We start from the raw sequence: 18,056 nt of genomic DNA, 5'->3' as shown, positions 1-18,056 counted from the left end.
AGCAATTCTACTTTTTGATATGCATCCAACAGAAATGCATATATATGTACATTAAAAGACATGTACGAGAATGTTATAGTAGTAGTATTCCTAATGGCCAGAAATTTCCCTTCCCACTTCTGCTTCCATCTTCTTTGTCCAGAACCTGGTCACATGGCACACCTAGCCAAAAGGAAGCCCGGGAAATGTAGGCTTTAGCTAACCTGACATGTGCCCACCATGACTCCATTATTGTGGAAGTAGAGAAGAATGAATATTGAGGACAACTCATAGTCTCTGTTCCAGCCTGCAGCGTGTCATCCCTCTCTACTTCTCCAGTCTCACCTCCTCCCTCTCTCTCTCTCTCTCCCTCTCTGGCTTTTGGCTCTCTAGCCACACTAGCCTTGCTCATTCCCTCCTTAGTCCTTAGGCCCTTATATCTGTGCTGGCCTATATCTGAAATACTTTCCCCTAGATCTTTACATTAGTGGCTTCTTCTGATCATTTGTACCTCAACTCAAGCCTTGTACATCTTCTGAGAGGCATTTCCTGACCCTCCCCTCACAAGCAAAATAACCACCTCCTTTCCACTCTCATTCACGTTGTTTTATTTCTTACTTATCACTAGCTTAAATTCTCATTTACTCACCTGCTTATTATCTGTGTCTCTCATTGGAATGTAAGCACCATGGGGACAGAAAGGCTGTCTGACTTATCCTCTGTTGGGTCGCCAGCACTTAAATGCTACTTTTGATAAAGCAAGCACTCGACAAACATTTGTTGAACAGATGAATTAGTTTAGCCCAAACCTCTTCATTTCACAACTGGGAAAGCTGGGGCCTGGAGAAAGTAATTGTCTTGTCTGAGGTTCTGCAACTAGTTAGTAGACTCCCAGATGGGCACTTTTCTCGAACACCCTATTTCATCCAGGCTTTTCTTTGAAGTCTGTTATCTCACCCTGCCTCTATCATTCCTCTGCCCACCTGTAGCACTAGACTTTAACATCCACTGGGTTTTTATGCTATGCTTCTTTGTATTTTTTTATCTTTGTTCTGTCTTGTTTTCCCAACCAAGCTGCAGGCCTCTGCAAAAAACCAACCTTCTAACACACAGACAATAGGCCCTGCGTAGGTATGTGACGAAGAGACTGAAGTTACTTTATTCAGCCAAGTGAGACTCACAACTGTTACAACTTTCATCATGTCCTATTATTGAAGATAAAAGTTGGATATTGGAAGACTAGATTTTGGTGGGGGGTAATTCCCGTGTATCCGCAACTAAGCATACAGGCAAGATTGTCTTACCAGCAGGCGGAATCTTATGTGCTTCATCAAAATTATGCAGAAGAGCTGCTCTAGGTGCAATGGGTGGATTCTGAAAGGTAATCCTTGCTGTTGGTGGAATCAGTCCTCGTTCTATCATACTTAAAATTCCTGGAAAGGAACGTTAGAAGAATATGGTTTTAATGCCAAGTGTTTCCACAACGTCTGAGCTCCATCAGTTTCACAAGTGTAACTTATTCTATTCATCTTCTTATTTGTGAGAGTACATCTAGTGCCTTCATCCTCTGCATGGAAAAACAGCTACGGTACACGTTCATTTAAGCCATTAATTCTAACCCAAGGAAAAACATGGCATTTCCAATAATGCCAATATGAAATAAACTTGTATTATGATAATTTCATTTTAAGGTAGAAATATCATTTCAGGGCACACTAAAACTTCTTTATATGTAACATTTTTCAATTATTGATAATCTTGTTACTCTTTTTTTAAAATTCGGAAAAATCAAGTACACGGTCATCATAACCATAGAGATGTTTTTTACTGAAAGAAAAAAATCTATGTGCTTAAAACTATTCCGCTGTTGTGACAATGAGTCAGATTTTATAAAAGAAAAGTTATTTTTAGACATTACTCATGTCACCAGAAGATGTGATCACCCAAATAGATTAATTTAGTGTAACTGAGCAACATGGTTAGTATTAATGCAACTAATTTACAATACTTAGAACTCCTACTATGTCAGCATGGCTGGTCCCAGGGCTTTTTAAGGACAGGAGACTGTTAACTAAATAAACAAATGAATGAATCAATGAATAATTGAGCAAAGCCTTCTAGCAGGGACAATACTTTCATTAAGATGAATCTGTTGTATTGAAGCCAGAAACCCAGAAACCCAGGGAGTATGTGAAATAAACTTGTGACAGGGCTTCAGCTTCTTGTTGCTTTCGTGTAACAGGAAGGAAAGTAAAGGAACCGTAGGTCTCAAGGAAATCTTCGTCCGCAAGCTGTGTACCAAGCTGGACTAAGTTGGGAAGTTGGCACAGACCCTAAGAAGAACAAGTATTGTTTCCATTTGCCTTAGTCCCTCGATGACCATGCTATGTTGTTATTAAGTCTAGTGTTACAGGTATCAGAGGAATGATCGCCGAGGGGTTGTGGAGCAGAAGACTTCCCTCATAAACCAATGAATCCAAAGAGAACTCTTTAGTTTGCTTACTGCGGTCATTTTGGGGGAGAGTTTTGTATTAAAAATGAATATTCCTGGGCCCTCTCCTGGGTCTGCCCAAACCTCTGAAGCCAGGGCCTGGGAATCTGTATTATTGAAGACTCTAGGACATACTTAATCTGTCCTGAAGTTTGAGATCCAGTAGAATTGGGGGCCAGTAATCCACATTTTCAGTAAGCATGCCAGGTCAATCTTTTGTACTTTAAAAATTTAAGAAGTGCTAATCCAGAGTACAACTCTTTAAGCCCCTTTTGAAATTAGGACTTCAGGTTTTAATTTTTATAGCACTGGATTTAACCACTTTAAAATGTTAAGACTAATTCTGTGTCCTCAACGAATATTTTCCACCTTTAAATATCAAATCCCGTTTCCAAGAACTATGCCTGACTTGCAGATGTGAAAAACAGAGCTCCTTCTAATTCAATATATTTTCATTACCAAACTCAGAGGGAAACCCAGCGAATGTGATTATAACCTTTGCTTTAGTACTGGTTGGAGCGATTCACTTAATCTTAGATAAACACATGTGTGTACATTTAGCATTGGAAGGAAGAAGTTAAGACTTTGGAATAAGCAAAAGAGACTGGGTATTTTTTTATCCTAATGCTGGAACCTCTGGAGATTATCTGGCCCTATAATCACATTTGTTTTCAATTGTCTATTTTCTAGAGATTAAGGGTAATTTATGGAAAACTGAAAGCAATGCATATATTTCCTGTTTATACACATGCAAATAACACCCCCCAAGTCAGTTGTGTGTCTATTTGCAAATTTATTTCAGTATGCTTGATTTGTAAAGATATCTGTTGTTTGGATTCTCCTTTGAACCAGTTGTAACATCTTACTGATGTTCTCATTTAATCGATGAGGTGAATAAAACCTTGGATGTTTTCATTTTATAGTTGTATAAGAGTCATGGTTTTACTTTAAAATATATATCCTTTGGGGCGCCTGGGTGGCTCAGTCAGTTAAGCATCTGACTTCGGCTCAGGTCATGATCTCATGGCTTGTGGGTTAGAGCCCCACATCGGGCTCTGTGCTGACAGCTCAGAGCCTGGAGCCTGCTTTGGATTCTGTGTCTCCCTCTCTCTCTCTGCCTCTCCCCTGCTCATACTCTGTCTCTCTCTCTCTCAAAAAATAAATAAACATTAAAAATATATATATATATATCCCTAATAATATATATATATTATATCCCATATATATATATATATTATCCCTATATTTATATATATATATATATATATCCCTAATAATTTTGGAGACCTCAGCAAGATGAGCAAAAGATTCACCTGAAATTGCCAGACATGGTGCACCTCACAGGAACCAACGCCAGGCATGTATTTTCTTAGCACCTGTGGGTGAATTCAAAGTGGCAACAGAACCTTACTGAGTGCTTTTCTAATTTTAGTATTACTCCCTACAAAAATTTTTTGTTTTGTTTATCTCTTAGGTTCATTTATGGCTAAGTAATTCCTTCTTGGTAGCTCTAGAGACTGAGAATTTGGTGATCTCCATAAATGGATTAATGTCTTATAGAGATCTAATTCCCCATTGAGTGAGAGACAATAGAGAATACAGTTTGTTAGTCTTCTGTTTGTCCACTTGTGTGTTTTGAGCTCAGACCAACTAGGAATGTCATGCCTACAGAGAAGGAGAATAACTGTTTGGTATCTGGACCAGCAAGTATGTTTCTGTGTTTATTTTTCATCTGTAGCTGAAATTATAGCATTGAAGCTATAAGTCCCGTCTGTATCTGTATGTCTGTGTTTACGTAATTCAGGAAAGTCTTTGTCTCTCATTGTGAATGTAGAAATTTTTCCTGTCTCCAGATGGTATTAATAAATTAGACTGTAATGTCTCAAATTAAAGGAGCTCTGTTCAGATCGACTTACAGAGAGAAATAGGTGCATATGTAAACTGGATATTCTTAAAATTTCTAGAAAATAGGGAAATCAAACCTCTAATACTTTAAATGTGCTCCCCCTCATCTCTCAAATTCAGAAACTCTCATTGAGTCTCCTTACTTTTCATGGCAAGATAGTTATTTGCATAATTTCAGTAAAAATCTGTTCTCCTTTTACTAAGATATAATTGGAAAAATCACTTATGCAACCAAGACTTTGCCTGAAAATTCATATTTAAGAATGATACTTATTAATCATGAATGACAAGTAACTTTTAAAGAACTGAAGTTGACCGTATGGAGCCAGTGCTTCCAAAGCCTTCCAAAAAGACTGGCCTGGTACATGGCTTATAGGTTTTCCATCCTTACAGGTGGTAGAAGGTCATGTCCTGGCAGGCCCAAGAACTTTAGGATATTGGAGCACCTCTAGAAGAGAGGAATTTACCCACATTTACAAATCCTGTAGCTGAAATGTGGCAGGCAGAGTTTCTTGGGCTTGATTTCCTAGCCTTAAGATAGCACATAATAGAGTATTTAAAAAGTTTAATCTGAGATTCCTTATGAAAACTTTCAGCAGAGCAAACCTAAGATGGCCTAGATGGAGAATTAATATTCTTGTTGCACATGTATAAATAATCAGGACAAACCTAATGATACCAGACTTATTTTTTGAATTTTTTGTTGAGATCATTAAAAAAAATTTTTTTTAACATTTATTATTGAGAGACAGAGAGAGCCAGAGCATGAGCAGGGGAGGGGCAGAGAGAGGAGGAGACACAGAATCCGAAGCAGGCTCCAGGCTCTGAGCTGTCTGCACAGAGCCCGATGTGGGGCTCGAACTCACAAACTGCGAGATCATGACCTGAGCTGAAGTTGGACGCTTAACTGACTGAGCCACCCAGGCTCCCCTTGTTGAGATCATTTTGATCAAAATGGTAGAAGACGGGGGCATCAGTTCAGGTCGTGGTCTTATGGTTTGTGAGATTGAGCCTTGCTTCAGTCTCTATCCTGAAAGCGTGGAGCCTGCTTGAGATTCTGTCTCTCCCTTTCTCTTTGCCCTCTGCCACTCTTGTTCTCTCTCTCTCTCTCTCTCTCTCTCAAAATAAACTTTAAAAAAAATGGTGGAAGACTATAGGAATATTTTTGTTTAAGTTTTGGAATAAGCAAAAGAGATTACTGGATATCTTTCGAATGGAATGCTGTAGCCTCTAGGGGTTATCTGGATCTAATCTTTGACTGAACTATTTCATAACTCAGTAGAGTTTAAGGTTAATTTGTAAAAACAAAACAAAACAAAGCTAATACTAATGCAAATGCAAATTATTCTTATCTATAAACTTGAAAATAAATTGTCTCTGGTGAAGAGACACTCTTCCTTCCCATAGAAAAGTCAATTTTGCATCTATTTGCAAATTTATTTTAATATTTCTGATCTACAAATGTGTGTTCTTTGGATTCTCTTTAAACCAGTGTGACATCCTACAGATCTCTCTTTTAATCAAAGAGTTAAATAAATAAAATCTTTGACATGTGTTCATTTTAAATTTGTATGAGATCCATGATTTTACCTATTTTGGGAAATTGTCCCTTAACACCATTGCCTCATTAAACTTTCATAACACTCTTACTTTCTTATTGAATGGATTAGAGATTAGAAGTTCATTCATTGAACCAATATTTGTTAAGTGCCTATTAGGTGTCGGGGCTGCAGATGCAGTGGTGAGCCAGAGAGAACTTATGGAGCTTCTAGGAGGGATAAAGACATTAAATAAATTCACAAATAAATACATAATTACAAATCGTGGTCATCTATGAAGGAAAAGGTGGATGCTTAAGGAAGTGACTTTTCGAGGCAGAGATACAGGCACTTGAGAAGGCCCGTGTGAAAATGTGCTTGGCCTGATGAGGACCAGAAGGAAGGCCCATGTGATGGGAGCATAGAGCAAGTCCAGGTCAGGCCTGCCCTATTTGTAGAGTTTGGAGTTGATTCTAAGACCAGAGAGCAACTTGCTTGAGGTCATACACAGCCTGAAAGTTTGGTTTGTGTACTGTGAGTCTTATAGTCTTCTTTTTTAAAAATTTTTAATGTTTATTTATTTTTGAGAGAGAGAAAGAGACAGAGCAAGTGGGGGAGGGGCAGAGAGAGGGAGACACAGAATCCAAAGCAGGCTCCAGGCTCTGAGCTGTCAGCACAGAGCCCGACACGGGGCTCGAACTCATAAACCAAGAGATCAAGTTGGACTCTTGATCTCTTGAGCTGAAATTGGACTCTTAACCAACTGAGCCACCCAGGCACCCCAAGACTTAATTCTTAACCATAAAACAAACAAACAAACAAACAAACAAACAAGCTATTTCTTTTTTGGATATAGCAAGAGAGTTCAAGAAGAAGTTGGGAAGTTCATCCTGCATTTTCCAAGACAACTCTCTCTTCTGGATGTTGTTAATCTTTCACCTCGTGCTGGACATGTGCGGATCTGAGGTGAAGCTTAAATGGTAGGTAAGGACATTGGGAATATGTACAAAACTAGACACTGTGTCTACATTTTCATGGCTTGTGCTTTCCTGACACTTACGTTACCTTGCACAGTACCATACATATGGTAAGCACTCAATAAATATATGTTGATTAATTGGTTGATTAATTACAAATATTATGGAAAGCCAGATGTTCTCTGGTAGATAACTGAGGGATGAAAATGTGTTTTTTTTCCGGACCAAGTTGCCATGGTTCTAGATTCACTTTTGTTTTGCAGCAATTTTTTATTATGTCTATTGCTAAAGTGGACATTGATTCATTGGTTTATTGATTTATTGATTCACTCATTCACTATTTCATTCATCCTAATTTGATCAAGGAAGAACATAATATGGTACTAAAGCAAGAACTCTGCTGGAGTTATTCTGTATTCATAGGTAGTAAATATGTAAACTAAGTAAAATCACGTATCATAAAGATTGCTGAACAATAATGGTTTATAACTAGAAAAGTAACAGTTACAGTTGTGAGCTTCACACATTAATGGACTTATAATGATGCTGGGTTCTCTTGAGTTCTGCTGTTCCTCCACCAACAGGTCAGTAGACGAGCAGACAAGACAGAGAACTTCAAAACTCCAAGGACCAAGAGAACTCTCGGGAACCAACTTTCGTCCAAAATATTCCAGACAACAGATAGAAAGTGACACAGGAATAATTAAAGACCATATCACTTGGTTTTATTTGAGATACAAAAGGGGATCCACTTAGGCATTTTTAATACTTCAGCTAATTAAATTAAGTAGCAGAGAGAAGTAGAGAGGATGATATTTACAACACTCAGTCCTTATTCATTCACTTACTCTTTCATTTACTTATTCATTCAACCAACAGGTAGGGCCTCGAGAATGCTAGAAATGGTTCTAGACACTGGGGATACTGAGATGAAGATGATGTGACCTTTTGTTTAAAAACTAGAAATCTGGGGGCGCCTGGGTGGCTCAGTCGGTTGAGCGTCCGACTTCGGCTCAGGTCACGATCTCGCGGTATGTGAGTTCGAGCCCCGTGTCCGGCTCTGTGCTGACTGCTCAGAGCCTGGAGCCTGTTTCCGATTCTGTGTCTCCCTGTCTCTCTGACCCTCCCCCGTTCATGCTCTGTCTCTCTCTGTCTCAAAAATAAATAAATGTTAAAAAAAAAAAAAGAATTAAAAAAAAAAAAAAAACTAGAAATCTGTTCCATGTAGGGCTCTGTGCTGGGCGTGGAGCCTGATTAAAATTCTCTCTCTCCCTCTCCCTCTGCCCCTCTCCAACTCCATGTGCGTGCGTGTGCTCTCTATCTCTCAAAAAAAAAAAAAATTCTAAAAACCAGAAATCCATTGGATTCACGAACACTAGAATTTAGACTAAGACATGCATGGCTGAAATGCCAATTACATTAATTCTGGCTTCATATTTTTGCATAATAGTATATTGAAATAAAAATTTTTAAATGCTACCAGAATAGCATTTAAACTATCTGCTCGGAAGACTGAAAAATTCTAATAATACCGTATAAACACAATAATAATTTTAACACACAGTAACACCAACATCCGAATCAATATGAAATTCATAGAATGATGGGTTTTTGAGGTGAAAGAGACTCTAGTTATTGTTTAGCCCAACCTTCTGATTTATGGAGGAGGAAACTCAGGCCAGAGTAAGAACCTGACTCGTCTAAGGACACTTAGAAGAAATAATGGCTGAGCCCAAATTCAAACTCAGGTCCCCCCATCCCACCTCAGTGCTCTTTCCCGTACATTCCTAAGCACATAAAATGGTCATTGAATCACTAACCTTTCCTGGCTTCCGTTTGTAAGACTGGTATGGGGGTGAAATAGGGATTTCTGTGATGAGAAGCTGGGAGAACGGTGAGGTTGGATATGGTAGACCCTTTTATTAACTTCTGAACCTTCACCTAGATGATCAAAAAATTTGTTTTCAGCAGGCATTTTTGCTTTCAAAATGAACACAGTTTTCTTCTTGTAAACAATAAATAAGATTATGAATAGTTTCATTAAGTTTTAATAAAGTAGCAATAGCAGCTCCAATTTTATTGCCCATGAGCACCCTGTGCTACTGTCTACTGTCAGGAGTTTGTGTAATTTAAAATAGTTAATTAAATCCAATTAACGTGTTGTGATTTCCACTATGCAAAGTCACTAGAGTAGTTAATAAAGGAACTATTAAGATTTTGTTCAGTTTTAATGACTACGATATAAAAGTACTAAATCTTGACAGAAGAGGTTTTGAATACAGCAAAGTTTTGTACAGGCAAAATCCTCAGGAAATACATATTAGAGTTTTGAGAGTAAAAAAACAAACAAACAAAAAAAAACAACAAAAAAAAATGAGCAAAGTGGGAGAATTTAAAGATAAATATATCAGTCAACATTAACAGGTTAAAAATGAACTTTGAGTGGATTCTTGAACATTTCAGAGAGAGTTAAAGACTTGATGTCTAGATCAGTTACACTAGATGATTACCTTTTCTAAAGTCATTAAATGCTTTTATTATAGTCATGAAATATGAATTCTTTCTATTAAATGGTTTCTAGCTTTTAAAGACTATATGTATTCATATAAATCACATTTAATGGTATAGCTCAAGTATACTATTTTTACCTTTATTATAAGACGTTATGAATTACCTGGGTGCTCTCAGCAGGGAAGATGCCACTGTTTGGTATTTATAGACTGATTTAAATTTTCCAAACATTAATTAATTTGCATAACTTCTAAAGGAACTAGGTAACAATTTGCTATTTGACTCATAAAGAACCAAGACAGAAAGGTTAGTAGATTTGTTTAAGGTTACACAGTATACTAGAAAAACACAGATTATTCAAGTTTAAGATTCATCTGATCTTACATTAGTGAAATTTGCCATTGGACTCAGTTGTACCATACCTTGTTTTGCTCATCAAGGTCAAGGAAATCAAAAGGGAAATTTCATGAAGATTGGAGGTTGGGGTGGAGAAAATCACTTTCCAAAATAAATATCTATTGGCTGAAAAATGTCTGTGTGAACAAAGGTGTTAGGCTCCCACTGCCAGGATGCGGGGCTTAAGGGAAACTGTAAGCAGCTACCAGACTGTGAACACCAAACGTTTGGTAAGCAGAGTTTAAAATGACTATGATTAGGGTTTAAAAATTGTTTTAGTGTTTATTTATTTGTTTGTTTAGAGAGGGAAAGTGGGGGAGGGGCAGAGAGAGAAGAAGAGAGAGGATTGCAAGTAGGCTTGAAAGCCTGATGTGGGGCTTGAACTCCCGAACTGTAATATCATGACCTGAGCCAAAATCAAGAGTCTGAGGCTTAACTGACTGAGCCACCCAGACACCCCTATAAGTAGGGTTGTTTGGTTTTGTTTTTTTTAACAGGAAAAGAGTAGGCTGTCAGTGCAATCTTCCTTCCAGGTGAGTTGGAGGAGGAAAGGAGAGTGCCATGGGCGTTGCCTCAATGACAGCAAGGGCTCATGTGCACGTGGTATTATTCTGGAACTTCCATCTTGCCCATCCACCTTGTTCTCGTTCTCATCCTCAGCTCTCCTTGACCCACCACACCTCCAGACATGAGTAGCCTCCAGGATTTCCTAATCAGGGAGGCTGAGCTAATCACCCAAAGTACGGTACCCCAGACAAGGCCTGTGTATAGCTGATTTTCAGTAGCAGAGATGGAAGGGTCTCCACTTGTCTGATTGATATCAGGGTCATGGAGGCAAAGGTAAATTGGAGGAAGAAAGAAAGATTCCACTTAAATAAAATTGTCAAGCATTGTGAAGATGTAAAATACAGGTTTGGCAGTTTCAGAGCATAGAGCATCATTTATCTGGATTTTCTGAAAGCCTTTGACAAAGTACACCTGACAACCCGCTCTTGAAAGCCAAAGTCACAGGATCCGACATAAAAACACAAAGGGTGGAAGGCAGATGATATTCAGATTCTGCCAGGCAGTCAGCACATTCATAATGCTTTCTTTAATGGTTTCAATTGCATAGATCTCAACGATGTAAAAGCCAGATCCAAGGGTTGTGTGTGTGTATGTGTGTGTGTGTGTGTGTGTGTGTGTGTGCGTGTGCGTGTGCGTGTGTGTGTGTGTGTGTGTGTAGGGGCATGGAGAAGAAGGTTACACTGGAGGTTGACATCCTTTCAAGATTACAGAAATAAATCCCAGGAACAGTGTCACTGGGTGCGGAACATAAGCCCACTCTACGACCACATTCCCATGGTAAGGATAACCACTTTGCATTAGCTTGCTTGGAGGCAGAAGGCATGTAATGACCTTTAGCATTTACTGAGCACTTACTACCTAACACTAATTTTAATACAATCAGCATTAAGTTTCACCAGGAATGGAAAAGCTAAGGGCAATGGGAGTGCAGAAGAGGGAGTAATTAACTCTGCCTGCTGGCATTGCAGAAGGCTTTGGAACACCAACCCGAGCTGTACATTAGAATCACTCAGGGAGCTTTTCAGAAATACTGCTTCCTAGGGGCTCCTGGATGCCTCAGCTGGTTAAGTGTCTGACTCTTGGTTTCGGTTCAGGTCATGATCTCTCATTTGTGGATTCGAGCCCCATATCAGGCTTTCTGCTGTCAGTACGGAGCCTGCTTCAGATCCTCTATCCCCTTCGCTTTCTGCCCCTCCCACCTCTCCCTCTCTCTCTCAAAAATAAATAAACATTTAAAAAATTTTTTAATTAAAAGAAAGAAAGAAATCCTGCTGCCTGGGCCCCAACTCTGGGCAAATAAATCCAAGTAGCTGGACTGGAGCCTCGGCCTTGGTATTTTTTATCAAGCCCCCCAGGTGATTCTGATGTGCACTCAAGGTTGTGATATTTAAATTGTGTCTTAAGAGAAGCATTGAATTATATCACGTGGAGAAGAGGCTGCAATTATAGGGGGAAAGAATGGTGGCGACAAAGTAGAATCGCATACAGACATATGAAGATTTCACGGAAGGCGAGGAGCTCAGTGTGGCTGGAGTATGGTGTGTGCGCCAGAAGGGTAGGGTGGGGGACAAGCATGCAATGGTGGGTGGAGATTAATGCAAATTAAAGAAACCAGCTTCATGAATGTGCTGATTGCCTAACAGAAGTCAAACTTCCTCTGCTTCTGGCTTCTCCTTTATATCATGCTTTACATTTTAGGCTGGAAATGGTATGGACTATCCTATATATAGAACAATGTTCCCTATATCTGGTACTTCATTGCTATTTCTCAAACTCTGTCGTTTTATGCCTAAACCTGCTATAATAGCTTTTTCAAAATTTAAAAGATATGGAAAAGCTTAAAAAAGAAAATAGCAATCATATTCCTGCCAGCCAGAATTAATCATTGTTAATATCTTGGTATATTTGCTTCTAGTGTTTTCAAATAGAAAAACCATTCTATTTTATTATTCTGGTAAAAATGATATATGCTCATTATAAAGAGTCCAATTAATGTAGAAAAACACAAAGATGAAAGTTTAAGAAACCATGCCAAATATCGTTAGGTGATCCATTATCCCTGACATCTTTGGAATGATTAATATATCATCTTATAAAAATAGGATTTATATTACATTATTAAACTTAATTTTTGACATGAATTTAATAGGAGGGGGAAGGCTGAATTAAACCCAACAAATTATTAAACCTCAAATCAATATTTCTTTACCACAAGATTCCTATGAGTTGAAAAAGATTCCTCTGCACAGAGGTAGCATAGACAATGAGTAGCATAGACAATATGTAAACAAACGGGTTGGGCTGTGTTCTAATGAAACTTTATGTACAGAAATAGGTGGTCAGCTCTCAGGCAGTAACTTGTAGATACCCACCCTGTAGTTAAATAAAGGTGATTATGAAAAACCTTTAGATTTTTAAAAATCATGTTTTTAAAAAATGTTTATTTATTTTGAGAGAGAGAAAAAGAGACGGAGGGGCAGAGAGAGAGGGAGAGAGACAATCCCAAGCAGTCTCTGTGCTGTCAGTGCAGAGCCTGACTCGGGGCTTGATCTCATGAACCGTGAGATCATGACCTGAGCTGAAATCAAGAGTCGGATACCTAACCGACTGAGCCACCCCAGTGCCCCTAAAGTCGTGTTTGAAATTTGAATAACATATCCCATCTTCAAAAGATGAGAGCATTAGAACTATCTTGCTACTGGCATCCCCTCTCCCTCACCTTCCAATGTTTTATTATTATTTTTACATTGCCCAGATTTATAATATCCACATTCTGTTTTGAAACCACAATTGCTGGGATTGTTTAGCATCCATTCTACACATAAATGGATCCAGCGCCACCAACAGTCCTTTCATTATGGCTTCTCTATGCTTGAGTTACTTACTTTGATTGGTTGTTTAATCGCCTGCCTTTGGTTATCAAGCAGTTCTTTCTAACAAGTGTTCATGGGTAGTTATACTTGAATTACATCTGGGGTCATCCTTTTTTTTTTTTTTTTTCTCAAAACTTTGCAGACACTGACACATTGTCTTCTACCATGAATATTGTGAAATCTGATGCTGGCTTGATTCATCCTTCACCCCTTGTCAGTGATTTTTCTTTCTGCCTTCATGTGTGAAACATTCTGTGTTTTTGAAGTTCAGGTGCTTAACTAGAAAACCTTTATTCCGTAACACTCAAAATCAAATTTTCCTGGGATTCAGTGCTTTCTTTCCACCTGTAGATTTTGTTCTTTCTTCATCTCTGGAAAATTTTCTTCCATCATATCATTGGCTATGTCTTCTCTTTTGCTGGGTTCTCTCTTAGAGATACCAAGTGTCATTAAGTGTTGGCTCATCTTTACCTTTCATGCTGTGGTTCCTAATGATTCACTTCTCTCCTGGTTCATTTTAGAATAGAACACCCTGATTTTAGCTGAGCATATGGCTATCCAGTCGCAGACTACATTTTCCAGTGTGGCTAAGGGTGGACATGTGACCAAAATCAGACCAGTAAGACGTAGGCAGCGGTGGTAAGTGTAACCTCTGGGCCATCTCCTTAGAATGCCTACCCTGGACTATCTTTATCGTTCCTATGGGCTGAAAGGGTAGAGAGGAGCCAGTTTCAACCACTGGAACGAGAGTGTCTGTAACCACAGGAACGAGATGCTACAGCCTCCAGAGAGAAGGAAGCAGAGTCATCCTGTGAGCCTTAGACTTTTCATGTGTGGACTGTTTTGTGAACAAGAAATAAATTGATCTATTTATGGCATTACATTTTCGGATTTCTTTGTTACAGCAGCTTGGCTTGTAACGAACTACTATGCATATCTATTAGCTTCTAATTAATTTCCTTTGTCTTTTTCCGTTGCGTTTGCTGTGCTTACAGTCTTTTCTCCACGCCCATATTTCAGTGTTCCGCAGTGTCTGTTCTGTTCTTCCTATTTATAGTTTATTTATTAGTTCCATAAAGTATTTTGGTATTCAATTTGTTTCCTTATGTCTGCAACCTCCCTTTTTATCTCATTCTGCTATTTTATCATCTCATGGATGAGCTCTAGTTTTACTTAATTTATGTTCCTAGCAAGCTGTGCTATAATATGAAGAAATGGTGAGAAAATTCCTTCTGTTCCTTGAGTTATATTTTTTTCTAGGTTAGGCTTTGTCTTTTGCAGCCCATAGTTCTCCCTCCCCCCTTCCTCTTCCTCTCTTTTTGTTAGCTGTGGGTGAGATACTGGCATTTATATAATAAATCAGCGTAGTGGCTGTATCATTTCTTTCCCCCTTGTATATTCTTGGGCAGCTCTGCCCAGACCATCTGCTTGCTTTGATGTAGCATCTCCTCCCCCGTAGTCTGCTACCAGTGTGTTTTCTTTCCCACATGAGAAGCAGGTACTCTGGGTCTCCTGTACCTTTCTGTTACCTGAGGGCCCGGGTCAGGGAAGCCTCCATTTTAGGATACATACAGTCTCTCTTAAAATATGCAGGCTCTCTCCCCTCTCCTGAGGTTTTGATGAACATCCTATATCAGGGTTTGCTCTCCTTAGTTGAGGATGAATCCCTCCCTCCCTCCCTCTAGCCCCAGGGGTTTTGGATCATTTCAGTAGAAGCCTGAAGACTTCACTTCTCTCTGGAAGAATCAGACATTGTTTGCTCTCCAATTTCACCTCTTTCTTCCACGTCCCCTTGTCAAAAGAGAAAAAAAGGTAAGGATGCTTGCTTGCTTGTCTTCTCTCCAGATTTTGTACTATTTCTGAGAATCTCAATATTTTGATAATTTACCAATGGTATTTTGTTTCTGAGGGGCAGGAAGGGGGTAGAATTGGAGCTGTGTTGTACCGCTCTACTCTGCTCCAGAATCTTCTGCTGGGTGAATTTAAACCTACACAGCCGCATTATACAACCCTGCATGACCGTATTCTGCAGTCCTGCCTCAGCCCTCCTCCCCATATTATGGACGGCACACTAAAGATCCAGAAGGGAAAGTGGCTAGGACACACATCTCATCTGCCCAATAGAGGCAGAGCGAAAAGGGCACATCACTGCTTCATGGCCCAGGGCTTTTTTACTCTATTTTCTTGCTTTCTGAGTTCTCGAACCTTTCAAGCCAAACACAGCTTAGGTCAGTAGCTCTACTCCTGTCCTCATGGTAAAGCCCTATCACTCTGTTCCCCTCTTCATTCCTTTCTTAGCATCATTTAACATAGGTACAGTCCGGGCCTCACTTTCTGTCAGAAAAACTCTCCAGCATTCTTGGAGCTAGAAGAACTCCCTGGACAGGTATCTATAGCAGAAAAGCAAAAACCATGGGCTTGGAGCACTGGATTTCAGTCCTACCTCTGTCATTTAATCAGCAGTGTGCTGGGTTAAGTCATTTAACTTCTTTGAGTCTCCTTTTTATCTTCTGGAAAAGAGGGATATTATTAGCTACAGGGCAGCTGAATTTTATGGAAGGGAATTTTTCCTGGAAGCATGTCAAATCTCAACTCACATAATTTGAGACAGCCAGACAGCGAATGGCAGGAATGGCAAAGACTGTTGCTTGGCCTTCAACGTGTGACACAGGCAGAAATTACATTTCTCAGCCTCCCTTGCAGCTTGATTTGTCTTTGGGACAAGATTCTGACCAGTGCTACAGGAATTGCATTGATTCTTCTGGTTGGGATAGAGACATGATGGCAGGAGCCCAGCAGCCACCTTAGCCATCTTAGATGACGAGAAAGTACAGAGCTGCCATATAGCCATTAATTGTGTGCGGTGAGAAAACATCATTGCTGTGTTTAATCACTGTTATTTGTTACATGTGCTGAGTTTACATCCTAATGGTACAAGGTGTTTTTTATTTATTCAGATGGTGTCTCTCTGTGGAGACTTCAGCATAAATATATCTCAAATTCAATCAGCCTGCACCAGCTTTTGAAAAAATGAAAGTTTGTTTCTTTTTTTTTTTTTTTTTTTACATTTGGGGGGATTTAAATTACCTCAAACTTTGTGTATAAAGCAATAATGCAATATAATCATTTTATATCATGGAATTGCAAATTTATATAATCCAATTTTGCGTAAAATTCAGCATCGCTGATCTTCCATTAGGCCACTGTGAGGACTTATTATGTAGAGATGCACACCATAACTTTTTCTCATCTCAGGAATTGTTCAACATTCTATTGGAATGTAACATTCATTTTTTTTTAGAGAGAGCGTGTGCACATGTATAAGCATGTGTGGCACACAAAAGTGGGAAGGGGCAGAGAGAATCTTAAGCAGGCTGTATGCCCAGCGTGGAGGCCATGGAACCAGATGAGGGGCTTGATCTCACGACCATGAGAACATAACCTGAGCCGAAATCAAGAGTGGGATGCTGAACTAAGCGACACAGGCACCCCCTAACATTCATTTTTGAAAAGGCACAAATGACAAGGTCATCAGTTGATACATTTTAACAAAGCAGACACTGTGGGAAACCAGCATCCAGAATAAGAAGCAGAGCATTGCAAGCACCCCCAAGACCTCTCTCATGCTCCTTGTCAGTCACTACCACAACCCGAAGGTAACCACTATTCTGAATTCCACTCCCAGCTATTCTTAATCTGTTTTTGAATTTACATAAGTGGATTATTACAGTATTAAATAAGCATCAACACATCAGAGAGCAAGGTACCAGAATTCAGAGTCTCCATAACACATCATTTATAATGTTCACAATAATAAAAAGTTACTATGTTTACAAAGAAATGGGAAAATGCTCATATAGGAGAAACAGTTGTCAATACAAACAGATCTTGGAGGTGATGCTTTATGATATAGATTGTGGTGATGGTTTCACAGGTGTATGTGTAATCTCCAAACTCATCAAGTTGCATACATTAAATATGTACAGCTTTTGTATATTGGTCATACTTTAATAGTTCTAAAAAAAGAAACAGCTGTCAAGATAATTCAGAGGGTAGAATTAGCAAATAAAAACATTAAAGCTATTATTGTACATACTCTAAGGACCTTCAGGGAAATATGATCGTAATTAATTAACAGATGGAAAATCTTGGTAGAGAAATGAAAACTATAGAAAAAGAAACAAATGGAAATTCTAGGACTAAAGAGTGTAATACCTGAAATGAAAAGTGTATTGGATATGGTAGTCAGCTTGAAGAAAAATCAATAGATACTATCTAACCTGAAGAACAGAAGGAAAAAATTATTTTAAAAAGAACAGATCTTCAGAAACCTATGGGCAATATCATGTTGTAAGATTTGTATTCGATCGAAGTCCTAGAAAGAGAGGAGAGAGAGAAATGTAGAGGAAAATACTTAAAGAAATAGTGGCCAAAATGTCTCCCAGTTTTCTGGACAACATAAACTTACAGATCCTAGGAGCTCAAGCAGGATAAACACAATCAACCCCCCTGGAAGCTAAAGACAAAGAGAAAAACTTGAAAGCATCCAGGAAAAAAAAAAAGAAGACCCATTATATAGAGGGAATCAACGATCCAAATGATGGCTGACTTATTAGAAATGATGAAACTTTAAAGCATTGAAAAAAAAACCACAGAAAAACTCTGGCAACCCAAAATTTGACATAAAGGCAATATAAATACTTTTTTTGGCAAAAGAATACAATGTGTCACCAGCAGGCATGTGTTACATTGCCTTCAGCAGGCAAGAAATGCTTACGGGAAGATTTTTTAGGCTGACAGAAAATGACACAAGACAGAA

The 18,056-nt window shown here is 38.9% G+C and overlaps 1 protein-coding gene across 3 annotated transcripts in view; it reads right to left on the bottom strand.

Moving 5' to 3' along the window:
- IQCH (IQ motif containing H) overlaps positions 1-18,056 on the bottom strand; it is a 209,745-nt gene that overhangs the window by 134,597 nt on the left and 57,092 nt on the right. For all 3 annotated transcript variants that reach the window (XM_049613798.1, XM_049613799.1, XM_049613800.1), the window contains exons 6-7: positions 8,711-8,831; positions 1,284-1,412 (exon numbers count right to left, since the gene is read on the bottom strand). In XM_049613798.1, coding sequence (XP_049469755.1) covers positions 1,284-1,412; positions 8,711-8,831 — 250 coding nt within the window. The remainder of the gene's footprint in view (positions 1-1,283; positions 1,413-8,710; positions 8,832-18,056) is intronic.

The sequence above is a fragment of the Panthera uncia genome, assembly GCF_023721935.1.
Source record: "Panthera uncia isolate 11264 chromosome B3 unlocalized genomic scaffold, Puncia_PCG_1.0 HiC_scaffold_1, whole genome shotgun sequence".
Classification (NCBI taxonomy): domain Eukaryota; kingdom Metazoa; phylum Chordata; class Mammalia; order Carnivora; family Felidae; genus Panthera; species Panthera uncia.
Note: the sequence above shows the minus strand (reverse complement) of the source record. Positions and strands in the feature narration are given on the sequence as shown.